The sequence below is a fragment of the Orcinus orca genome, chromosome 1 (assembly GCF_937001465.1).
Source record: "Orcinus orca chromosome 1, mOrcOrc1.1, whole genome shotgun sequence".
In the NCBI taxonomy this organism is placed as follows: domain Eukaryota; kingdom Metazoa; phylum Chordata; class Mammalia; order Artiodactyla; family Delphinidae; genus Orcinus; species Orcinus orca.
In genome coordinates, this window is record NC_064559.1 from 156,639,547 (window position 1) to 156,666,948 (window position 27,402).

Genomic DNA, 27,402 nt, shown 5'->3' on the forward strand with positions numbered 1-27,402 from the left:
AGGACATTCTGATGTACACTAATGCTTGAGAACCACTGGGTTACCTCTTGCCTATTTTGAAAACACTCTGGGAAAAGAGAATCCTTCACAAAATTCTCCCTTATCTTTACTGAACATTAGGGCAGAAAGTGGTCTAAGACAGCATACAGACTCTCTTCTAGTTTTTACTGATCAGGAAACTGACGTCCAGAGATTATTAATGGCAACTAAAATTTGGAGCAAAATGTGTTCTGGCATCAAAGCTGAGATCCTCAATACACAGTACACACAACCAGCTATCATTTTGCATCGTTGAAATCAAGTTTCACTTTAAAGGGTCCAATGTGTAAAACCCCTTTCTATTTATTAATAAATCCAGATGTAGCTGAAGAACCAATCGTATCTAAAGGCTAAGTCAAGATTTTTGAAAACGTTCCTGAGAGAGAAAAAGCCTGATTTGAATGAGTAAATCAAGAATTCAGTGGCCAGAAATATCAGGCTTAACATCAGATTCAAACCAAAGCCAGCTCTCACAGCTCCTTAACTAGACTGAAACTAGAACTATTTCTCTGCCTAGTTCTAAAAGCTCCTTGAGAGGATAATCCAGGTTTCCAGGTAATACTGTCAGCCCTGAGTAATGGCTAAGACACATGCCTGTAGTCTTGGGCAAGTTACCTTACCTCTCTGTGCCTCAGTTTCTCCATCTACTTCAGAGGACCGTTGAGAGAATTAATGAGATATTGCATGTAAAGTTCCTGGAACACTGTAAATGCTCTAAAAATGTTGCTGCTGCTCTCACTGCTCTAAATATTAGCAATAGTATCACCAAACCTACAGTGTGGACTGTTTATGTGCTACACCTCACTTATGAAACACATACCTTCACCAAATGTCAGAAAGCTATTTCCATTAATACTGGTGTGTCTCTACTGGTTTAGCCACACTGCCTCATCATGATGCCAAAGCAGCAATAAGGAAGGGTGAAAGGCATCATTAGTGCTCCAGCATAAGGGTCTCCAACTGCCCTACGTAGCAGCCGATCTCCACTGAGCCGCACAGCAATGTGCCCTAACAACTGAGCAACCAGCCACAGCTGATTTGAGGCCCTCAATTAGATGGTATCTTATTGACAGAGAAACTTTCCTACAAATATCCTCACCCGAGGAAAGGCCTCAGAATATCTCATAACAGCCTAATAAAAATTTTGTGGATAGAGAAGTGTCCAGAGTATATAGTTTTTCAGCTCCATGTGCCGAAAGGCAAAGGCTTTGAGGATAGCTCTTAAGGGGGAAAATACCCTCTTATATCTTCAACCTTGTGATCAGAGCTAAAATTCCTTACCCTGCTATGAAACTTGGCAGTTCGATAAGACTTGGGCGACAGATTGTACACCGTGTAGTGGTCAAGATGTCTGGAATCCAAAAAGCTTCGAATGTCATCAACCTGATTTCTGAATCCTATGTCAACACTGTCCAGAGGAAAGGACATCACTGGAGGAAGGGTCACACAGAAAAAAAATTGGTTAAACAGGTCCGCTGTCGCGATGGGCAGTCATTGAAAGCTGAGCTATTGGGCAGTTAATAAACATGAGAAACTTACCAATAATTCTGGAGGTAACATAAGTGAAGTCTAAATCTCCCTTCGTGTAGCTAAAAGCAAGACAGGAAAGGGCACTCATTAAAATGATCCAAATGTCCCACGATTTCTCTCTCTCAATCACTTGCACATCATGACCTGGGACATTTCCATCCAGTAGATATATTCTGACTTCCCTTCAGGCCTTCCCCCTAGCAAGTAAGCACTGTTGATAGAAGACAGCCCACACCCTCAGGAGCACACACCTAGCACTCCAAACAGGGCATGCAGCTAGGGGGTAGGGGAGGAAGTGATGGAGAAAGAACAAAGGACCCTTTTTTTTTTGCCTACCAGGTGCTAGTTGGGGATTGAAAGTAAAGGATACAATTACTGTTGAAAAAAATTAAAATGTTGATTAATATGTTGGACTTCACATTTGAATTTCTGATTTAAAACCACATATTTTAACTTAAAGTCTCCCTAGAACTTTCTAATTCCTAAGAATAAAAAAAGAATTCATATGGCCTGCTTGTAAAAGTTTCACACAGTAGAAGGGTAGAAACTTCTCCCAGTAAATAAGTTTTAAAGGGCTATTAAGATACGAAAACAAAATTCTGTTTTGATTACAGTCCATAAGTATTGCTTATTTGGATTGCATGTGCATTACTGTCTCATTTAATTCTCAAACCACCTAAAGACATAAATCTTACCAGGGTATCAAAGCAAAGCTCAGAGAGGTTAATTAATTTGCCTTAGGTTAACAAGGGGAGATACTGCATTAGAATTCAGGATGCTGGATTCGAAAGCCAGGGATGGCAACCACTATCCTCTAACGTACCAAGGGGCCGAGTCCTCCCAGCCTATGCCTGTAGCTTCTGAAGGACTCAACTTTGCGGCTTCAATGGCATTCCTAGTCAATCAGATCCCATGCAGTTGCATCACAAAATTGATAGTCTTTGAGCCAGACAAGCAGTTGGCAGGTAATAAGATCCTTTGGGGGCACGGAGTCCATTAACTTAATGGGGAAGGACACACATACCTGGTAACAGATTGTATAACTCTGGAAGACGTGTCTTTGAGGGTGTCTTTCAAGTTGTCCTTTAGGTTACTGAAGAGCCTCCCTGCACCTCCTTTCACCATGTCAAAGAGACCTCCCCCATAGCTGGGCTCCATGTCTGGAGACGAGGCACCTGCCAGTGAAAATCAGAAAAAGAGGTAATAGCACAGACTACACAGGAAACCAATCCCTCTTTGTTCCTGAAACATACGCAGACTGTCTTCGGGAGTCTGGGACAGATATTCCTGCAAGTTATGTCATGCTTCCAGAATTTACTGACTCTGGGTTACAGACAGCAGTCTGCTGGTCCTCAGACGAGACCAAGGAAAGCCCCTCACCAAGTTCCAGAACAGAAACCTCCAGAGCTGCATATCCAATACTGTAACCACATGTGCCAACTGAGCGCTGGAAATGTGGTTAGTCTGAATTGAGACGGTGCTGTGACTATCGAAGTGTCAAAGTGCAAAAAATGTAAAATATCTCATACTTTTTTTTACAATGATTACATTTAAAATGATAATATTTTGGGTATATGGAATTAAATAGATTATACTATTAAATTAATTTCACCTGTTCTTTTTTAACGTGGAGACTAGAAAATTTTAAATTGTATGTGTGGCCTGCATTATACTCCTTTCAGGCAGTGCTGAGGAAGAGCAGCAGTCAGCTGAGAAGTGAGTCCAGGGGCCTCCTCTGGCCTTCGATGGAGTTAACTGTGTTAGAAGACTCCTTCTATGGCTATCTCTCAAAGTAATAGTTCACTTCCATCCTGGGAAAGTATTTTCTGAAGGGCCCGTATAACAGCTTTTAAGCTTGAGTACGCATAGTGGTCACTGGTGTTATTTGTCAAGTATGTCAGGTTCTCCTCCCTGACAGTTTCATAAAATTGTACTTTCTGGCTCTTTGTGACTGGCTCTAGTCCAGAGCCTCTCAACCTTGGCACTATTGACCTTGGGGCCGAATACTTCTTCGCTATATGTGTGTTGTGGTGGCTGGCAGGGGGAGGGGTGGATTGTCCTGTGCATTGTAGGGCGTTTAGCAGCATCTCTGACCTCTGGCGACTAGGTAGCATCCCCCCCCTTTCTCCAGCTAGGACAGCCAAAATGTCCCTAGACGTTGGCAAAATTAGCCCTGTTTGAAAACCAGCACTCTCGTTTATAATGTGAGTGGAAATGTTGTGTGTCTCTCTCAGTCTGGAGCATTTAACTGTTAGGGTGAGATTATCCATGAGAACTATTATCCATAGTTCTCATTCCCATATATTCTCTCTCTCTCTCTCTCTCTCTCTCCATAGCAATCCACAAAGTCTGAGATTGTGGCTACTCTGTCCAGGACTCCTGGCTCCCAGAGTAACGAGCTTGTGGCAGAGCTCTCAGCTGACCCTTGATGCATATGTACCATGAATGAGGAATAACCCTTTATTATTAGAAGCTACCCCATTCCCATTTTAGGACTGTTCATTAACATAACTTAGCTTATAAAGATTGATACAGGAAGGAAGTAGGAATCTGTGTAGAGGAAGCTAATGTAAACAACAGCCAGGTAGGCTGTACAGACCAGCAGTCAAGAGCGTGAGTCACTCTTACCTGGGTTCTGGCAGGAAGAAAGATTCCTGACTGTACAACAGGGATTAAAAATAGTGCCTACTTCATAGGGAAACATAAAATGAGTGTACCTTAAGCATAGTACCTACCACATTTAGGGGTTAACAGATTGCAGCTATACTATTATTATGCCACACCCTGAAATTCCTGTGTTGATGATATTTTTTAATCTTTGTTCACTTATCAACTCTTTGATGACAAAGGGCAAGAATGACATCTCTTCTTTTTAGAAAATTGCAGTATTTGTTCTATACTTCAAAATATGTTAGGAGGATAGATCCCTGGATCTCAGGTACAGCAGAACACAGGAACTTATTTAGCTTACAAGAGCAAACCTCTGTAACTTTGACTCTGTTGCTGAATAAGCTTCCTTCCGTGCTTTCCTCAGGACAAGGGGGGTGCATATCTATGTTCCAACCAGATCAGTTATTTTAAGTGACAGGTAGATGCATGCATGTGGACAATGGTTAAATGTGCTTGTGGAAAGTCTGGAGAGAAAATTTTAAAACAAACAAACTAATGAAGATGGATCTCACATTAAGTGTTCTTACAAAACAAAACCAGAAAAAAAAACGAAAAAGCAAGCCACACAAAGGAACACAAGAAACTTTTTGGACATTGTGGTGATAGTATGATGAGTATATGCATATGTCTAAACTCATCAAGATGTATACATTAAATGTGTGTGATTTTTATATACCAGTTATACCTCAATAAAGCTAAAAAATTAATTGCAGAAAAAGGAAAGTTGGAGGAGGAATTTGTAGATTAAAATGTCTTAAAAGATAAATCAATAAAGTATAATGCATGGAACTTAATCCAAAGAAATTATAAAAAGTTAATGACATTTATGGGCAATTGGAACAATTAACTGAGTATTTGATGTTAAGGATTTATTGTTAATTTTAGGTGTACTAATTATACTGTAGTTATGTTACATATAGTCTTTATCTTTTAGAATACTGAAATATTTATTATACATTTTTAAAAACTGCAACGTTTAACATTTAAAAAAATAAACAGAGAATAATAAAAAATACTCATGTAATTAGAACCTGAATTGCTAACGCTTATATAGCACTTACTATTTGCTAGGTATTATTCTAAACATTTTACCTACACTCACTCATTTCACCCTCACAGCATACCTATGAGGTAGATAATATTATTTTCCCATTTTATACATCAAAAAACTGAGGCACAGAGGTTAAGCAACTTGTCTAAGGGTATACAGCTGGTAAGTCAAGGGCAGAGTTGGGATCTGGGCCCTACGCAAACTTTACGACCATATCTTTCTTCTCCTAATACTATCTTGAATTTAATATTTATCATTCCAAATAATTTCTTTAAACTTTTATTTCATATGTAGGTATCCATAGGCAATACATTAATATTGTTTTTCACACTTTCAAACTATATATAAATGGCTTTCTGTTTGCAACTTTATTTTTTTCACGCATCATTATTTAAAATTCTTCTCTGCTGATACCACATATACCTTTAGCTCACTTAAAGTATGCATCCATTAGCCCATAGATGGATACTAAGATTATTTTCTGTAACAAACAATGTGGTGATGAACACATTGGCTTGATTACATGTGAGAGATCTCTCTAGGTTACGCCTAGGAGTGGAAATCTGCTTGGAGATGGGATACACACATCTTCAAATTTCTAGATATTAACACAACATTTTCCAAAGTAGCTGTATCAGCTTAAACTCCCACTAGTAGTACATATGAGCTCCGTCACTCTACATTCTCCTTAACACTTAGTATTGTCAGACTTTAACATTTTTACCAATCTGGTGAATGAGACAATATCTCCTCTTGGTCTTCTTTGTGGTTTCCCCCAATTATTAGTAAGGTGAAGTATTTTTTATTGTGCTTACTGGCCAGGCAGCTGTTCTTTAAATCATACTTCACGTATCTACTAAACTTCTATGAGCCGTTTAGATGTTCATACGTATACCTATAAATACATGTTAACTGTTATGTACTTACACCCTGATCACAAGAGGTTTTGATGCCTAAGTCACCATTAGGCATCTATTTGAAAACAAGGCTCTATTAGAAATTACAAAGAACAATCAATGCAGGTGAATAAACAAACGAATAGACACACGGACAAACACTGATAATGTCTACCACTTACTGAGCTCTCCCACGCACCAGGAGCCCCACTTGGACTTCTATGTTAGTACAATTTCACATTCTGGGAAATAAGGAGGGTGTTTATTATCCCCATTTTATAGGTGAAGAAATGGAGGCTCAAAGAAGGGAAGCAACTCACCTAAGATCTCAGCTAACAAGCGGTAGAGCCAGGGGTTCAAACTCAGGTCTGTACAATTCCCAAGCCTACACTGCATCTCCATGTCACACTATTCCACAGCTCCATATTAGCCCACAATTCTCATAGCCGTAATCAGGACAATCCTTGCCTGCCTTACACACAACCACCCCTCTCCTATCCCTTGCTCTCCTCCACCTCCCACATGTATGCCGTTCATCTGGCTGCTCTCAGCAGCAGGTGTCCTCCCAACGAGCACTCCCATAAATCACTGCATCTGTCAGACCCACCAAACCGATCTCATCACGCAGGCAGCCAAGCCTCTGTCGCCCACACTGCTTCGCAGCCCTAAATAATTGCCAGGAGCTCGTCTGAAGAGCAGCTCCACAGACCAGGGCTACAGCCACAGATTTGAGAAGGTTCTCTTGTGTTCTGTTTCCCTATGACATAGGGCATATGATTTCCCTTTAAACATATCCACATATAAAAATCTGTATCGTGTTTTCATTTTAAATACAGCAATGATAGAGCAACATATGCTTATAACTCCTCATTTCCATCCCGAGCCTGAACGCCCTTCTGATACATTACTGTTCTAAGAGATGACCCCAAACTGATTATCCAGACCTCTCTCTGACTCTCCATTTCATGCTGGAACAGCACTCCAAGGCACCAACCTATTTAAAGATATAAATATCCTTGATTATCTAAAAATCAGACTCTCACCATCACTCAGGCTGCATGCTCTATTCATTAGAGCCTTAGAACCCTGCAGAAACCAGAGCCATTTGCCAGGGTTACAAAGTCTGCAACCTCCATATACCCAACTTATCTGTCAAACTAGCCAGGACACAAAAAAGAGAAGAGGGACGCTATCTGATTTTGCCCTAACGGTTCTTTTAGGTGGGTGTTCTGACTCTCCTTAATGAGCTACATGAATGTCAGAAGCACAGATTCTCAAAAGGATACTGGAGCCTCAGCCTGCTGAGAGGAAGGGCAGAAAGACTTCAAAAAATGACACAACAAAGAGGGAAACGGTGCAGTCAGAGAGTGATATGCAGAAGAAAAATAATGACTAGTAGATCAGGGGTCGACAAACTACAGCCCATGGGCCAAATCCAGCCTGCTGCCTATTTTTATATAGTCTGTGAAATAAGAATGGCGTTCACGTTTTTAAATGATTGAAAAAAGTCAAAAGAAGAATAATGTTTAACAAAGTGAAAACTATATGAAGGTCAAATTTCAACGTCTATAAGTAAAGTTTTACTAGAATACAGCTACACTCATTCATTTACATATGGTCTATGGCTTCTTTCACGTTACAGTGGCCGAGTTGAATAGTTGTGACAGAGACCTTATGGTCCACAAAGTCTAAAGTACTTACTATCTGGCCCTTTACAGAAGTTTTCTAATCCTTGCACTAGATGGTTGAAAGATTTCGCATTCTTAGGAATCCAAATCTTGCCACCTCTGACACTTTTCTAAATGCTTTGGCTAAAATGGCACCTAGCGCTAAGAACATACCCTGTACTTATAAAGGGTCTTTGGGGATTTGAAGGTCTAAGAAGGTGGGAGTGGGGAGGTCAGAGTTGAGACAGCCTGAGAATGCCACCCAAGGAGAAAGCGTCCAGGTCTGTGACGCTAAGGCTCCAGGTAGAAGCTTGTTCTGTGACGTCTTGTCATTTTAAAATCTAAGCCCACCAAAGATAAGCACCAGAGAACTGCACTCTGCCCCCTGTGTCATTTCTAAGGATGTAATAAACAAGTTTTTCTTGGAATTCCTAATGTTTAGGAAACTAGAAACAGCATCCTCTCTCTCCCAAGTCATGGGAACTCACCATGGATATGACCTGACCTGTTCTCACTCACAGAGTCACATAAAATTTGTATCTCCTGGGAGAGAATCTGTTTCCCACTGGACTGTTAGTTAGCTGTTTGCTCATTTACTTACATTAAGTTTCAGTCCAAAAAATATTTGAAATGATTCGACTGTTGTTTGGAATAAAAAATATGTATTTTAAAGAAGACCAGCAAAATGTTAAGGATGGTCTTAACTGCCTTAATGTAACTAGAAATATAAGAAAAGTACACGTGGCTACTTTTCATAAACATCTTATTGATTTGTTAGCTGTGGACAAAACACCGTGAGAAGCATTGTGAAAGAAGAAGGAAGATGCTGACAAAAGCCTTGCCTTGGAAAGTCCATAATGCACCGTGGTCATTCCCCACATATGCTCCCACTGCTTATACAATATATATGCTCATGGCACCCTAGGCTGCATATAATTTCACTTGGTAACCTCTAAGAAAGGATGCTCCCCCATAAAGCACTGTCATCAAAAGAAAAAGAAGGTATGTAAATATTTATCCAAAACGATGTTCATTGAGGTACTGCTTACAATGGCAAGAGACAATAAAGGATGTATAATTGATTACCTCTAACAATGTAATTAGCTATTAAATTAGCTATTAAAATCACTTTGTAGAAGAATACAGATGCTCACAACAAAAGGCTAAATGAAAGATAAAGAGCATACTAACATGCACAGTACAATCTAATTTTTGCAAAAGAAAAATATTTGAGTTTAGAGAAAGAATTCAGATGATTTAATAAACATAAAATAAAAATAACAGCAATTCAAACTTACTGAATGCCTACCATGTATCAGGTACCAATCTAAATTCTTTATAGGTAGTATTTAATCTTCACAGCCACCCTGGGAAGGAGATACCATTGCTCTCTCCATTTTCCACATGCGGAAACTGAAGCAGAGACACATCAGTGACTTGCCCCAGGTCCCACAGTTACTAAGCCAGGATCTGTACCCAGGCAGGCTGGCTGCCCCAGAGTCCAGGCTCTTAGCTGGTACATTTTCAAAATAATTACAGCAATAATATCTAAGTGGGAGAATGATAAGTGATTTTTTGTTGTTGGATTGTAATTTCTAAACTTTCTGTAATTTACATTCATGAGGTTTATAATTTAAAATATGTTATGTAAAATAAAGACAACAGCCAAGTGATATGCCATTAAAATTCAAGTTGTCCTTCCTCAATAGATGTAGAGACCTCCCTTCTCTGTACGTTAAGTCATCCTAGTTCACAGTCACAACGGTTTCTCAGCCCAGCCTATGAGATGTAGGCAAACGTTGCCCATAAGACCTTGAGTAGCTCTATGTGGATCTTTAACTCCAAGCAGGCTGGGAACCTGCCAGGAACATCTTTTCAGTACTTGACTTTTTCTAAGACCTGAGACCCTGCTTCATCGTGGTAGCAACTGCCTCAGCTCTCGTAAAATAATCCAGTATATTAAGAACAGGGAAAAGGGGGCAAAGGACTCTTGGCAACAATTAAAGTTCTTGGGACATCAGCCCACCTCAGTGGGTCCTCTGGGTCTCCACAAAAACATGTCCATAGAGCATCAGCTTTCCCATTCCTGGGAAGTCTCTGTCATTCAGTTCTAGTAATTATGAGTTATTATTCCATAGTGTTCAGGATCAGCCTGTATCGGGGATAACTGATAATCTGAATTTTGGCATCATGATCTCTTCATATTCTTGTTCTTTTTCACCAGCAAGGCATTTTCCTCTGCAGTTATTTAAGTGTCATAAAGCTAGAAACGTCCATTCCTGGATTCTACCAAGTTGGCAATTGCAGGATAGAAATTCCCAAAACTAAAGGGACCTTGCAGAGATGTACCATTCGCCCCTATGTTAGGAAAATACTATTTCTTCTCCACAACACTTGGCAGGGGACAAAGAACCAGTGTCATCACCACTGAAGGCTTCATCATCCTTGTTTCTAGCAGATTTTCCAGCTCTTGGCTTCCCACAATTCAAGAAATGCATAACATGGGGATAACAACTAGATATATCATGGAAAAGCCCACTACCTTGGCTTCTAAAATCAAAGACAGCTTACACCTCATTCCCAATTCATCCCAGTTCAGGGAAGCTTAGAGAAAACAGGATGGACTTTGGGGAGACAGGTCTTAGACTGGAGACTTCATTTTTTCACTTAAAATCTGTGTGAACCTAAGCATGATATTTAACTCCTTTAAGGCTGCTTCTCCCTTTATAAATTGGAACAAGAAAAAACAACTTTTCTACATGTCAAAAGGTGTTAAAAGGATCAAACAAGATCATGTATGTCAACGTGACTTTTAAGTAGTAAGATTTTCTAAAACAGTCAGGAATTTTTATTTTAATTCTTAGAAATTCAGCTCTCATGTAAATGAGTCGTTGTATTATATTAAAGATAACAATTTCACAGAAAAAAAATTTAAGTGAAAAAATTGACACTCCCTATGCCAAACAAGAGGTTAGGCGTGGGACAAAGCCTCCACAGTCAAATTATGGGGTTTAAGTCAAAATACGGGGTACAGATTCAACTTCTGCTACCAGCTGGATATATAGCGTAGCAACGTTAAGTAACTGATCAAGGTCTTGATATCCTTATCTGTAAATTGGAAGCTTCAATAGAATCTCACATAGGATTGCAGTGAGGATTATATAAGTCAAAGTTCTATAAACTCTTAGCACAGTGCCTGGTGTGTTGTGCACACTTAATAAATTATAGCTACAAGGTGGCTCTGGGGAATGAAAAGAATAAAGCCATGAAAATGCTGTCTCCAGCAGAGTTAGGCAGCCTCAGCAAAAAAAAAAGGCCATGCTGTTCAGTTTCAGAGTTGATGAAGACAGACAATAGGGACGTGTACGACAAGGACAGAATCCCTTTCTGGAGCTTCCATTACAGCACAGGTAAATTCTTCACTTCTGATAGTTCAGAATCACGAGTGTTTAACAGAGGTGAACCTCTTTATAGCTTTGGGGTTTCCTCTTCCCATCTTGAAGTGATCTGGTACCTAATACGGGGAACGATTATGTGCTCTTTGCACAACTAATATTCAGGTTCACACAGATTCACGGATACTGGTTTCTGAAATAGTTCTGTACTATTGGGCACATAATATGAGCTACAAAAACTACAAGTCACTTGATGACATTGCATAGCAGTGGCCCAAGACATGGACCAGTCTGGCAGCTGCTCAACAGACCCTGGGGGCAGAGGTCTGGGTGTGTGCTGCGTCCACCAGCAGCTCCAAAGGAACTCAGCACCACTGGCAGGTACAGGCCACAAAGCAGGTGGTGCCAATGGTTCTGGCTTTGAGGGTCCAAACCATGAAGGGACCCTCAAAATGTATCACAGCCCTGACAGGTCAGGAACACACTCAGTCCTTCTTGAGCTGGAATAAGGTGCCGGGGCCTCTGAGAGAGTCAACTTAACAGGGATGTTGCTGGAAGGATCTGATGCCATTCCCTACATCAAACCATCACTTGGAAATGGGGATCATTTAGCTAGCGACAAGGATACTCTAGAGAATGTCCCAACTCAACAAAAAAAGAGGGACATTAGCATGATGGTGTGTGCTATAAATATTACCACATAGTAAACAATTATATGTGCATGTGTGTATTTGCTTGTTTAGAGAATAAAAGGGACTACACTTTATATTTTATATATATTTATACATTAAATTGTATTATCAGGACAGTTTTTAAATATTTTATTATCACTCTTGATACCATCAAATCAGTATGTACAGTATTTCTTTACCCACTGTTAGGACTTTGATGGGAGGAGCAACCCCAGCTCCTTCCTGGGCAATGTGGCCACAACAGAATCACAGACTCAGGGTCTCAAAGAAGATAGAAACAGGGGAATGAACTTAGATGATTCCCTAAGTCTCTTCCAGTTCTAAAATTCTTTGAGACTGTATCATCGTTGTACAAAGGTCATCTGTTAAGCACATACTCTAGACTAGGCACTCTGCTAAGTAGTCTCCACACGCTACTAAATTAGACCCTCACACGAATAAGCACAGTGGCCCTTGGGTGTCCCACTGAGAAAACGGAAGCTTTGGTAAAGTCTAGTGACAGTCATGGCAGAATGAGAGTGAATCTACGTTTGGCTGGATCCAAAGCCTCTGCTCTTACTCACCTCCACATCCTGAAGTCTTTCACAAGAACTTTGTCTCTCCTCTCCTCATTCTCTCACCTCACTTTGCACCTCCATCCTAGGATGTGGTGGAGCTGTCTGACTGACACAGAATTATTTGTGAATGGGTCTGACCCGCCCACCTTAATCCCAGCAACTCTTGAGTCTTCAATAACAGGAACAATGTTTCATGCTACCTCATACCTTCCTAAAAGGTATTGTGCCATAGCTTAGCACAGTACCTGGCACATAGTAAACGCTCAATAAATGTACATGAAACGGGGCTGCTGCAGAATATAAGAATCAGAGAGAAGATGGCAGAGGCAGAAAGGAAGACCAAACAGATCAACCTTGGGAGAGACTTGGTCTGGGCCTAACTTTTGGCAGCAAATATAACCAGATGCTTTCACTGTCTCCTCATATTTCTCTGAATTTCTGATTGTAGCGCTGTATCACTCAGCACCCACTGAGCATGCTTGCCTAAGAGACGGAGATTTCATGAAACTCAACAAGAGCTGTTTATATTTGCTGCCTACAGTTTTTATACTCAGACAGATAAGAGGAGCTAATTAAGTAACCATCTCTGGCTCCTCTTTTCCGAAAGGATCCAAGGTATTTAAAAAGAATGATAAGAGTAGAAAGAATGAGAAATAGAGTCAAAGTGAAGAGCAAACTGAGACCAAAATTGACTTTGGTAGAATAAAGGCAAGGCTCAGTGGTCACGAACAGGCCGGTAGTGCTAGGGCAACTCCAGCTACATGGATGGAACACATTTTGTTCCTTCATGGATCACTGAAGTCAGGCTACAGTTGTCCATCCAAATTCTACACAGTAAATTCTCATATAAAACAATACACAGATATTGCTTACTTTGATTCAACAAATATCTTAAGTACTCATGATGTGCCAGGGAAACAGATCTGTCTAGGAGATCTTTACTCTCCAACAGTTGGGCCAAATAAAGAGGTTCCCCCTTATGAAATAATAATGATCAAATCTAACGAGATCAGAACTCAGTGGAATTCTGAAGAAACAGAAAAGTTTCTGCCTACCACATGGCCTCTCAACTCCAGGAAGTGAGGGACCATCACATTTTTTTCCTCTTTTCTTTAACCAAAAGGTCAGGGCTTAAATTGCATAAATGGACCATGACATTTCCCTCTAATGACTAGTCTTGTTGCCTGGAACAGAGAAAACGCCCTCAGTGTTATTTGACCCTGTCCATCAGAGGACAGAGATAGCAAAGAACTGAAGGCCTGCTGAGAGAATACTACCAAGAAAAAAATCAAGCAAAAATCTTCTTTTCACCATTTTGGTTCTATTTAATGGGGAGAGGGGAGGCAACAGAGGCTTCAAAGGGTGACTGAGAACTCTAATGGTCCTCCCAAACAACTCCCAGATACACGAGAATCTTAGGAAAGCACTGTTTGTTATGCAGATGAAGTTCTAAGAGGAGTCTCTCACCCTCCCTCCTTCCAACAAGATTGTCCTCTCTTAGCAACGCCTAGATGGAAATTCTAGAGCTGTCACTGTAAGCAGACTTCTGAGAGAAGGATCCCACCATTGCTCTCCAAAGGAGCAGCAACTGTCATGGACGGATATTGTTTGTTGTTTACAAGCTCAGAGTAGATGTATGTACACTATATACACACACACATATGCTGCACATACGCCAGAGGAGCCTTGCTACATGCTAAGCATCATGCTAGGAACATACAATACCCCACACAGTAAAACTGACAGATATTTTTGCTCTCATTTTTCAGATAAGGCAAGTGGGCCTCAAAGAGGCAGATTCATTCACACAAGGCTTCTTAGCTAGGATATACAAATGCCTATGTGATGCCAAGACCCGTGCTTTTTGCATTTTGTCAGTCACAGTTGGGTACCTTCAACCACAGAGGTGGAAGTTCTGCTTGAATCTTGAGAGGAAGCAACCCAGACTCATAACACTTCAAAACTCAACGGGATATTAGTAACATATTCCCATGCCTCACACGAACACACTACGAAGACCAAATTATTCTCCACAAAGCATTAATGTGATTAACTTTTCTACAAAACAGCTCTACTGACATATATAAAATTGACATATAATAAACTACACATATTTAAAATGTAAACCTTCAATAAGTATTCACATATATATGTATGGGTGTACACATACACACACACACACAAAGCATTAACTCCAAAGCCTGAGTCCCTCTTGCCATACTCTCCAACAGAGTCCAGAGCGGCAGAAGATAAGACAAATGCAAGATTCAGCATGAATTACCATCCATGCTCCCATAAGGCTGTCCCCATTGCCACAGCCATTCTCTCCCACAGCTCTGTGTTGTGCTAAGAACTAGGAACCTGGCTCAATTACTTGAGACAATTCAGAGAAAACGCTATGTATAGTCATGTATCACAGAGCTCAAGACAGGCATCAACCAACAGATATAATAAAGAATTCTAGAATTTTAGATCTGAGGGTACAACTGGTCAAGATATCTTCATTTGTCTGTGTGTGTGTGTGTGTGTGTGTGTGTGTGTGTGTGTGTGTGTGACTGTGAAGTTGAGAGAGGGAAGGAAAGGGGGAAAGGAAGTACTAAACAAATATGCATTCCAGTTTCTACTGTAAAAAAGGTTTTCGGGGCTTCCCTGGTGGCACAGTTGGTTGAGAGTCTGCCTGCTGATGCGGGGGACACGGGTTCGTACCCCAGTCCGGGGGGATCCCACGTGCCGTGGAGCGGCTGGGCCCGTGAGCCATGGCCGCTAAGCCTGCGCGTCTGGAGCCTGTGCTCCGCAACGGGAGAGGCCACAACAGTGAGAGGCCCACGTACCGCAAAAAAAAAAAAACAAAGGTTTTCGTTCAGATTAAAATACAGTATATATATAATGTATATATTATATATATTTTTATATCATATTTTAGTATGTAACATTATATAATATGTATTTTATTATAGAATAATATATATACTGCAGAGGTCATTCATATTTAATATGGAAAATCTGAGCACATCTAAGGATACCCATCAAGAACATTAGGAAGAAAGCAAATAGAAAAGAGGAAAGGATGGGGGATGAAAGGAGGAAAAAAGAAAATCTAGGATAAAACCAGAGAGGGGCCTGTGCAACGTAAAGACTGCAAAGCAGTATGATTAAGTCACTTCTGCACCTGAGGTCCACTAAAACCAAAGAAAATGGAATTAAAACAGAGAAGAAAATAAAACAAGAAACAAACAAGGGTGACCCTGTTAACATTTTGGAGAAATGTACATCCTCGCATTTTTAGTTCTGTGTTTTTGTGGACATGCACGCATATATATTATGTGTTCTATGCACAGGTACACAAAAATAAGATCATACTATATATAGCTTGGACCTGCCATTTCTCCCACTTAACAGTGAAAAGCAGTCTTCCAAGTCATGAATATTTTTTCTCCAAATCTCTCATAGAGCTGCACCATAACTGTTAACTGCTTTTCTCTTGCTCAGACTTGCCAAGCATTATTATATATATACGTGCATATAAAGTGAACAGGAGTTCAGAGGAGCATATTTCCAGCTTGAGGAGAGGGATGCAGGTTGCTGGAAGTAGGAAAGAGGAAGGCTTTATGGAAGAGGTGGTATTTGAATTACAGTTTGGGTAGAAATAGGCTGAAGGACGTATCAGGCTGAGGGAGGAGAGAAAGCACAGACCAAGAGACCAACAAGTCAAGGACATACATAAGAAGGAAAAGAACCATAGCAGAGCACCAGTTATAACTGTTCTGGGGACCAAGCTAAGAAAACTGAGAGATGGGTTTTACAGACTCCACTAAATGTAGAGGGAGGAGAGGAGATGGTAAATAATCTGTCTAAGAGACCAACTGTAGTGCACACTGCAACCAGGATATCATGCTGTTTCTTCAGGGAACTGGGAGGATGTAGAGGGTGTGTTAGAGAAAGGGGGGAAGTGAGCCTGGGAAGTTGAGTAGTCCTCGGATCCCAGAAGGTCTGAAGGTCAAGCAAAAGAGTAAGAACTCTTGCCTGCTCTCTGTATAAATGCTTGTGGGATTTGGTCCTCACACTGACATAACAAATGACAAAAAACGGTGATCATGAGATTTCTCAGAAGCCCTTCACAGAGCAGATTAATGCTGCCTCAGACAAGTGGAATTCCCCAGGGATGGCACACACACACTTCAGGGCACATTTCAAAAGCCAGAATTCCATCCGAGGACACCTGAAGCAAATTTCAAGGCAGTACCTTCAGCAACTAATCATCAGATAAATGTATTAGTAGGAATCTCTGATGCGCCGTCTCTGGAGTAAGTCTTGCCGAGCATAAAAATGCTCAGTGAGGGGCTTCCCTGGTGGCGCAGTGGTTGAGAGTCCGCCTGCCGATGCAGGGGACACGGGTTCGTGCCCCGGTCCGGGAAGATCCCACATGCCGCGGAGCGGCTGGGCCCGTGAGCCATGGCCACTGAGCCTGCGCGTCCGGAGCCTGTGCTCCGCAACGGGAGAGTCCACAACAGTGAGAGGCCCGCGTACCGCAAAAAAAAAAAAAAAAAAAAAAATGCTCAGTGAGGATCAGTGAACTCAGAGTGAGGATACATCTAAATGCTAACTAAACAGGCAATATGGAAATACTCTGAAAGTGAATCCTGAGACAAAAAACAACAACAAAACAAAACCCCACAGCAAGAAATCGGAAGAAAACCTGCTACCAAAGTGCAAAAAGAACCTTCAACTCCTCATTTCACTGGTCTCAGGACGAAGCTTCCAGCATGGACTTGTCTGGGAGACATTCTCATAAGGGCCTCACCAGTACCCTCTCACATGGAAAAACCAAACACTGAGCAAATTTAAGCAAAGGCAATGATGGAGACACCTGGGTCTGGCCTAGGCACACAGCAGATGTGAGCTAAAGCTCAAGGGCACACCTTCACTTGCTGGGTAGTAGGTTGGTTTCTAGCCTCTCTTCGGACCCCCTCTGCTCAAAAAATGCCCCTCCACGTGTTACTTGTCTCAAAGAGTCTCAACTCAACAATAAGCACTGCTGGAAAACCAGAGAAAAGAGAAGAAGCATTTGGTACCAGCATGAAAGGACCTATGCTTTGCAAATAAGCAGACCTGGATTAATGACACTGACCTTCCTTCCTTACTACCTGCATATCAATGGGCGGGCTAATTAATCTAAGCCTCAGTTTCCTCAACTGTAAAATGGGGGCAGATAGTATCTTCCTTCCATGTATGTGGTAGGGTTTAAACAAGATAATGACAGATAAGCATCTGTCACCTGGAAGGCAATCATAAAGAGTGTTTTCCTATACATGCCTATATTCTTATTCTCCTATGTGAAAGTGGAGGAGATCATCCTGAGCAGAACAACCACAAGAAAGGGAAGGAAACAGGCACTTGGGAATGGTCTGCATCTAGGAACTGCCGAATTCTTCCATCCATTCAGTGGAAAGGCCACTTACTATCTGTATAACCTCATGCAAAGAGAAAGCCTATGATACGTTCCTCACAGGACCATCACAAAGATTAAATCCACCGTCTGTAAAAAGCACACTGTTACATTTACCACTTAGTAAATGGTAACTTGATGTGGAGGTATATGTGGTGGCACTGAATTAACCAGAACATTGTCCACAATGGATCACCAACTAGGACTCTGAAATCCTTTCCCTGTCTGGAGTTTTTTTTATCGTATGGGGATTTGAAGTGCACAGAGATCAGACATGCAGGAAATGGTCCTCAGATGAAAGTCCTCACATGCAGCCCCATGCTGCCTGAGGCAGGCTTACCAAGCAAAAGAAGGGGGTCCCTCCCTGGCTCCATGTTAACTTGTTGGTCTGGCTGTCTTTCTGGCTTAATTATGCTCCAATAATCCTGACAAGACTGGCTGGGCTGCACTGTAAATCATGACAGTGGAAATCCTAAAATAAAAGCAAGATTCATGATATGACCTCAATCTTGGCATGAAGGCCCATTAATTGGAAATCATGGACTTAACCGAATTCTGGGCATAGAACAGCCAGCTGGATTAAATTTCCTGAGACCTGTTTCTTCACCCACATGAAGATAACTGGAACACACCAATGACAACAAAGCCAAACACTGGGTGTTGCTGAGGAGACAGATAATTGTTTCCCTGGCACACTAGCTCCCCAACCATCAGTCATGCTTTGGAGGGGCCACTGCCACCATTTCAGCCACCTTCCTGTCCTCTACATGCTCAAGGGTGCCATGTAACCTCTTAGAGGCTCAGTGTTGAGATTACTGTTAACTTAAAATATATATATGTATTTACACACACACATACACAAGTGCTCGATAAGCAGCCATTTTCATCATCCCATATTTGCCATCATCTGCTATTATAAGGAGCTTGGAGGGGAGGAGGGGAACAGGAAAGAGCTGTGTGGCTCTTCTTCTGCAAGCTGCAGAAATGGTACCACAAACGGCACAGACAAATCACTGTACACCCAGGGCCGCCCTGCGTTCAAGGCAGCTCCTGCCTGTCCTTGCCATTTGACAGATGCAGATTCCAGTGTGTCTCTTCTTTCCTTCAGTCTAGTCCGTGTGAGGCTACCCGCTCTCAGAACCAAGATTTACAGGCATGACTCCTCACCCAACACTGAGATGGGTAGCACACTCTTCACTACAGAGAAGGAAGGATGGTGTGCAACGTGTCTAAGGCATTGATTATAGAACACACTGGAACCAGGATATCATGCTGTTTCCTCAAGGAACTGGGAGGATGTAGACAGCGTGTTAGAGAGGGTGGGAGGCAAAATTAGGAAGGTGAGTCGTCCTCAAATCCCAAAAGGCTTGAGGGCCAAACTAACCTTCAACAGAACAGAGTTATTTAGAATTATTGGGAGGGGTGTGGGAATGCTTTTGTTGGAAGCTTCAAATAGACAAATTAATGTGCAAGGAAAGCTTAGTGAGAACAGAGACAGTGCTTAATTTATGTCTGTACCAAGTACCCAGCAGGTTGCCTACCAAGGTATAAACAGTCCAAAATAGGACGCTGAATCCAATGGAATTAAATCTGTCAAGAAACCAAGAGCACAACTTCACTCTTAAACCAACTGCAATTGCTTTGAAGTGCTGCCTGGTAATACTGGCAGTGGTTATCGTTCATTACTCACCTTCTGATTGCTGGGAACTGGGCCTCCAGGCTTTACATCCATGGTCTCATTTGATCCTCACAATTACGTTGCCAAGTAAGCTCTATCATCCCCCATTTACAGATGAGCAAACTGAGGACCCAAGACACAGACACAGTCACACAGCCAGGGCTCTTCCCCAGACCTGTCTCCCTCCAAAGCCTGTGATCTTCTCATGACATTTTACATATTAGTTAAAAGCTTAAAACATAAAGGGAAACAATCAAACCAGCAAGCACTGCCAGAGCAGAGAAGCCAGGTCCTGCGGTGTCTGCTCTGTATGTGATGTAAGGATATTTTTAGGACCAGGTCCTAAGAAGGGGAAACCTCTAAACATCACTTGCTGGGAAGGCACAAATGAATGAAGACTACATGCTGAGTCTTTAGCAGACAGGAGAGGAAAGCCGAGGCCCGGCTCCACTCACGGTCCCTTGTGCAGACTATGTGGTCATGCACCGGGACGGGGGCAGCGCCTTCAGAGGCTCTCTATATGTGGAATCTGAAAAAGCCAAACTTGTTAAAAACAGAGAGTGAAATGGTGATTACCAGGGTCTGGAGGGTGGGGGGAGAGGACTGAGCTTTAAAGGTACGAACTTGCAATGAGCGGTAAATAAGTCCTAGTGATCTAATGCACAGTATAGTGAACACAGACAACATTATTGTATTATAATCATCAAACCCGCTAAGAGACTAGATCTTCGTTATTTCAACCACAAAAAAGAAATGATAATTATGTGACGTGATAGAGGTGCTAAGTAATGCTATAACGGTAATCATATTACAACATATAAACGTATCTAATCAACATGTTGTACACCTTACATTTATATAATGTTATATGTCAAATATATTTCAGTAAAAAAAAAATAAAAGATGCTCTTTCCTAAACTTGTCTCTTCTTGCTGCCCAGTCCCACCCACCCGACGGTCACAGGCACTCTTTAGGGTCAGCAGCTGCTCAGACTTTGATCCTCCTGTTCACCGGTCATGTGTACAAGCATCCTAGCGGCGGCAGCAGAGGTCACGTATCTAACGAACAGCAGGGTGAGACACAAAGCAGGTTTGCCTGGCCCTAAATCCCATGCCCTCCCACCATCCTATTCTTCATTTCCCCATTAGAGAGAAGAGCAGAGGTCTCAGTGCAATTGCCAAAGTGCATGGGTGGCTGTACCTCTGAAAGAGCCCCAAGATGACCTTGCCCAATATAAATGAGACATAAGAAATGCCTACGTCCAAGACACCCAATTCTTCCCTCAGCAGCCACTGTCACTGTGCTTCTCACAAGGGTAGAAGCCTGGACTCGCCCAGGATGGTGGGGGGCAGCACATGAGTAGAGCCAACGTCTCTTCTCCCCACTCACTTACACACTTGGGTCCACTCCCTCCCAGGCATGAGTCCAGGCATTTGGGAATCTGTATTATCCGACTCATGAGAGTAACCAAAGGAGTTCAGTTCCAAATACCAGTGAACCCTGAAGCAGATGGCTTTCCCCCTCTGGGAAAAGCCTCTTCCTCTGTAAAATGAGGAGGCAGAATTAGCTGCTCCCTAAGGTCCCATAACACTGGAGACTCCATGGTTCACAGACTCTCTAAAACGTGATCATTAAATTGTGATTTGTGCTACAGGGCAAGGCACTGGTAGGAGCCCCAGCTCCTGGACATGGAGCTGAAGTTTTAACTGCTACTAAAGGGTGGCATTGGTCAAATCAAAAGCATCCCAATCTCCATCATGGCTTCTGCTTTCTATTTCTGTCCAGGAAGACCTGGTGAGGGCTGTTATGTAATAGGCTGGCCAGCTGCAAGCTCCTTCTGTCCTCTTTCTCTGTACTTGGCATTAATCCCAAAGGGACTGATCTCTCCCTGGCTGCCCTTTTTTTGTAACATTTAAACATCTGCATCTTGCCTTTATAACTGTAAGCTCCTAGAAGGCAAGCTGGGTGGGTTAGACAAGACTGCATACACAGTGCAGAGCACAGAGCTGTGGACACAGTGGTAGTAAGAGTACTCTAGTATTCCGCTACTAAAAATGACAAACAATAACTAAAATAGGCTCATACTTGAGAGCCTACTCTGTACCAGGCATTGTTCTAAATGCTTTATGACTCTATGAGGTACGTATTACTGCTATCTTATATTTTGTAGGTGTGGAAACAGATATAGAGAGGCTATCTTACTTGCCGAGGTCACACAGTTAATAAAGGCAAAATGTGGACAGTCTCCCACAACCATTTGTTGAATGAAATTACCTAGACAACAGTTGGGACTGTGTTCTTTTGGCATTGGAGAGACCTGGGTCCAAACTCTAGCTCAGCAATTTACTAGCTGTTTCTTTAGATAAAGCCAACTAAACCTTTCTGAAGCTCAGTTTCTTCATCTGTAAAATGGGATGACAGTATCTACCTTATGGGGTTATTCTGAAGATCAGAGATAAATGCCTGTAAAAGAACCTAGTGTGGTCCCGGCCTAGTCTTTTATTCATGTATTTACTAAGCTCCTACCGTGTAAAAGGCTCTGTGGCAGGTGGTGGGGAAACAGAAGAAACCCTGTCCCTACCCTCAAGCTGCTCAGGCAAACATACACAAAAAACTATATACCATGAGGAAGGGACAATGTTCTGCACTGGGTATCACCTGAACCCAGCGGAGAGCACCTGAGGGCAAGGACAGCTGAACAGAGTCTGCGAGGATGAGTGAGGCTAGCCAGGCCCACTTGGACAGATGATTCCATTCCCAGTTGATGAGGCCATACCCCAGGGTACTGACCATGACCCTGTTCTCATATCTCACATTCAATCTCTCAGAAAAGCACTGTCTGTGCTGCCTTCAAATTTTGTCCAGAATCCAAAATGTGTATAGAGCTTCCACTTCTCTTTTTTTTAAGAGAAAATGGAGGAGACATGGGGGGTGGGGATATATTTTTATATACACACCACTCACACACTTATATTTACAAAGTGAAAAGATAAACCCAAAACTACCTATGAGGCAGGAAACAGGGTATAGGGGACAGGGATAGAAGCTGAAATTCTTTGACTACAACTTGTTTTATAGATTTGAATTTGGAACTATGTAAATATTCTACATAATTAGAAACATAAAAGTAACTCATAAAAAGTGAAAGCAAAATGAAGCAAATTAACCCAACTAAGCACCAAACTGAAGATATAAACATATAGTGAGAAATTATCTCAAGTGCCCTTAAAACACAAATTAATTGTCTTAAAGTGAAATCTATCCAAACCCTTCCCCACTCCCCAAAGTTTTAAAAACCCAACCATTTTACAACCTTATACTGTTTTGGTGGTCGTGTTGGTATTATTATTCTGTGATTACTTATTATGGCATAAAGCAAATAAGAAATTATATTGGTGTAGTTGAGAACCAGGGTTTGGGGCATGGGAGAAAAGGAGATACAGATGTAAGAGGCATTGATATAAAAAAATCAATGAAATTAAGTGAAAACCCCATGCTCCTGAATCTGAGTTGAAATTATCATTATGAATCCGTGATATATTATATTTTTAAAAAATTGTTTCTAGCTCTGCCCACTGAAAAGGGCCGGACACAGAGACCAACCCAGTAGCAGAAAGCACCCGTCACACCAAGATTATGGTCTTGAAAAAACACTGCCCTCTAAAAACAACTAGGGCCCTTTGAAAAATGGCCGATTCTAAGATTGGGGCAGAAAATGTACAAGATGAGCCTGGTTTGTGATACCAGAAACCAAGGAAAAAGGAAATGACTATTGCAGTGTGTGAAAAGGACTCAGATGCCAAATTAAAAGGCTCCCACTAGCCAAAGATGGGTCCATTTGAACATCAGTAAGAATAATAACTGCAATGGATTGAAACATAAATATATATTTGTAAACATGAGTTCATAATAATAAGATAATGAGGAAAAGAGAGAGAGAAACTTCATTAGACACCTTTGGAGAGAAGGCTGGGGAACCAATCTTTTATTTTTGAAAACTAATAGATGAAAGGAAAGAATCAAGCCTTTTCCTGCCTTTGTTATATAAACTGTACTTCAGGGTAACTAAATATTTGATAAGGGAGCTTTTTTCTTCATGGAAGAATTTCCAGCTAACAAAGAGAGAATGATAAAATTCAGCATTTGCAACTCCTGATAAAATAATGGAACTAGGCAGTGATCACAAGAACAGAAACAACCATGCATTATGTACTCCCAATGGAAATACAAAACACAATCAATAAGACAGTTTTGCAAAAATCTAATCTGAATCTAAATCTTATCAAGCCTCTAGAGCTAACTACCAGGGAACACAGGGGACAGAGGAATAGATTAAGTGCCACTACAGGGATGCGGTCAGAAAAATCCAGACTTTGGGGAAAACCTACAACGCAAATTACTTGATTTATGTCAACAAAGATATGCAGGGGGACAAAAAAAAAAAAAAAGGAAAGAAAATTTTGGAAAATAAAGAGAATTATGAGACATGTTAACCGACCTCAATGCATGAACATTATTTGGATCCTTGTTCAAACAAATTGTAGAAAGGAAAAAATAAGACTCTCACTTTAAAAACTGGGAAATTTTGAACAGACTGGATATTTGATGATATTAAGGAATTACTATTAATATTCTAGATAAAATGAGGTATGTGATAATGTTTTTAAAAGAAGCCCTTCTATTTAGAGACACATTGGATGAGTTGATTATTATGGCTGAGATTTACGTCACAATAATCCAGGGGGCAGGTACAGATATAGAAGAAATGAGATTGGTCACGGGTAGATAATTGTTGAAGCTAGGTAACAGGGATATGGGTTTCCACTTTCTACTTATGTTGTTTCCCCTTCCTACTTTTATATATATGTAAAATTAGATGGGGCTTCCCTGGTGGTGCAGTGGTTAAGAATCCGCCTGCCAATGCAGGGGACACGGGTTTGAGCCCTGGTCCCGGAAGATCCCACACGCAGCGGAGCAACTAAGCCCGTGTGCCACAACTACTAAGCCTGCACTCTAGAGCCCGCGAGCCACAACTACTGAGCCTGCGTGCCACAACTACTGAAGCCTGCGTGCCACAACTACTGAAGCCTGCGTGCCTAGAGCCCGTGCTCTGCAATAAGCCCGCGCACCGCAACGAAGAGTAGCCCCCGCTCGGCGTAACTAGAGAAAGCCCGCACATAGCAATGAAGACCCAATGTAGCCAAAAATAAAATAAATAATAAAAATAAATAATTTTAAAAAGAAATTAGAAAATTGTACATATATTTATATATTATACACATTATATGCCATAATACATAATGTATATATTTTTATATACACATGTATAGATATAATCCACCTTTTCTCATTACCTATAGTGCTACCAACCACAGATCTAAGTCATCATCATTTCTCACCTGAATTATTGCTACAGCCTCTTAACTGGTGTCTTTGCTTCCACCCTTGCCTCCCTGCACTCTGGTAAATAAAGAGCAACAAAAGTGTTCTTTCAAGAAATAAGGCAAGTCATGTTAACCCTTCTGCTTAAAATCCTCCAATGGATTGCCATCCCACTTAGAGTAAAAAGCAAAGTCCTCACTATGGCCTAAAGGCTCTACAGGAGTTGACCTCTGCATACCTCTCCAGCCTTATTTCGTACCTCTCTTTCCCTGTCTCTTTGCTGTAGCCAAACTATTCCTCTATTTAACATACACCTGCCTCACCGCCTTGGCATTTACTTATCCCACTGTTCCCCTGATATCCACATGGCTTGCTTCTTCACTTCCTACAGGTCTCTGCTTAAATGCTTCTTTTTCAGAGTTTTCCAGATCACCCTATATAAAGTAGCGCCCCCAAACTTCTTATTTTAGTTTATTTTTCTTCATCGTACTTTTTACCTTGATTTTTTTTCCTACTAGAAAAGAAGCCCTATCAAAGAATACCTATTTTTTGTGTTGGGCACTGTTATTTCCCAAAGTGTCTGGCTCAATACATACTGTTGATTTTGACCTTAAATTCTGAGCTATAAACCAGCCAGCAATACTGCACAGGGAGTGCTGAGCAAGGGGTGGTAGAGTAGGTAGGAACCGCAGTATGGAAGGCTGTGTGCCCCTTAAAGACACTGAATTTTATCTTGTAGGTGATGGGGAGTCTCAAACGATATACAACAGGCCTTCAAATTTTAGTTACACTCATTCTTGCCACCGTCATTATTATATTAAAGGAAACACATGTGTTTTGGTGTTTATATGGTATATACACTACAAGGTTTATCAGCTTCTAACTAAAGAAGCTGAATCACCATACTTCTGGTTAGCCACTTAAAACAACTGTTTCCTCCTGAAGTCGAATTAAAGGTCCCTGAGTAAAGAGATATGGACATATACAAAAAAAAGGTAATCATTTGCCTGTAAGATTCTTTGAATAAAAAAGCCCCAAGGACATTAGCAACTTGGGGTGAGAGTGGTTATTAGTTCAAGAATCAACAAATCTCTCTTATTTATTGGCCGCAAAAGCACTGATGCCCACAATGATTTTATGGCATAGAAAGTTATGGGGTAAGAATGGGTGGATACAAAGAAATCTGAGAATCAACTTGTCTCCTCCTCTCCCCCCATTCCGGTTCCCATAGGCAAGCACCAAATCTATCCCTCCTTTCTAGGAACCCACTACTAGCTAGTACCTTAGTTCAGGCCACTTTCATCTCAATCAGGACAATCTCTCCTGAGTGTCCAGCTAGCTGATCTTCCTACCACCAGCCTTGAACCTCTTCGATCCTCTCCAAAGGCATCTTGTTAAAATGCAAATTTGACCTTATCACTCTCTTCTATGAAACATTTAGGTGCTCCAAGTAACAGGGTTTACAAGCCTGGAATGATGGGGAGCTGCCTGCCTCTACAGTCTCACCTCCCGAATTCCTCCCAGATCCTCCGGCTCCTTGTTCCAGTCCCAGGGAACCACCTGCAGCTCTTCCAACAGCCCATGCTCTCACTTTCTGGAACTTTGTACATGCTTTCCTAGGTATCCTTTGCTGTCTCGAGAGTATTTTTGCTGTCTCCTCTCCAGGAACAATCCTGCATGTGTTATATGTATTATATTTTGTGCTCCATCCCGAGAAAAGCTACTCTAAAAAACCTCATATTATTTACCACCTTGCCAGAGGCTGTCAGGCTTAAGGGTTTTGTAGTCTATGTCCTCCTAATTCTTGTGTCAAACATGATTACATCTTATACTTGCAGCTTTCCTGTCAGCCTAGAAAATTTTGCAAGTATAATCTCATCTGGGAGTCCTCTTTTTCTTTTGCTATTAAGTTTTGTTATTGCCCTCTCCCAAAGCAGGGATAGTTAAATTAACCTAACAAAATCGCTACCTTTCTCTCTCTATTCTATCTAGTCCAAGGGACTCAAAATATATCTTCAGAAGAATTTCTTATAATGAGTGAATCAGATATGAACACGACTAAAGCGTTGGTTACTTTTCAAAATAATTTTATTTCTATTCATATCTATGCTTCTTTTTTTTAAAAAAATGGTCATTTAAACAACCTACAAATCCTTAATAATGATTCTCCAGGCTCTGCTTTCAACATGATATAATTAAACACAAGGTGATATTAAAGACTGAAGCTGGAGAAAAATCAAATAGTCCTGAGGAATTCTGGACTCAGGGATGTTACAGAACACATTATTAGGGTTAGTATAGAACAGAATTTGCAGTTATTTCCTTAAAATGTTTAAAATAATATTCACGGAGGAAAAACATCCCTAAGTCATTATCCTAATGATGGCACTGATGCTTTT

General features: G+C 41.3%; 1 protein-coding gene across 4 annotated transcripts in view; it reads right to left on the bottom strand.

The window, feature by feature from the left end:
* The window catches only part of DNAJC6 (DnaJ heat shock protein family (Hsp40) member C6), a 156,051-nt gene that overhangs the window by 46,158 nt on the left and 82,491 nt on the right, over positions 1 to 27,402 (bottom strand). For all 4 annotated transcript variants that reach the window (XM_004281621.4, XM_049698142.1, XM_033408975.2 and 1 more), the window contains 3 exons: positions 2,594 to 2,744; positions 1,579 to 1,628; positions 1,321 to 1,469 (listed from right to left, as the gene is read on the bottom strand). In XM_004281621.4, coding sequence (XP_004281669.1) covers positions 1,321 to 1,469; positions 1,579 to 1,628; positions 2,594 to 2,744 — 350 coding nt within the window. The remainder of the gene's footprint in view (positions 1 to 1,320; positions 1,470 to 1,578; positions 1,629 to 2,593; positions 2,745 to 27,402) is intronic.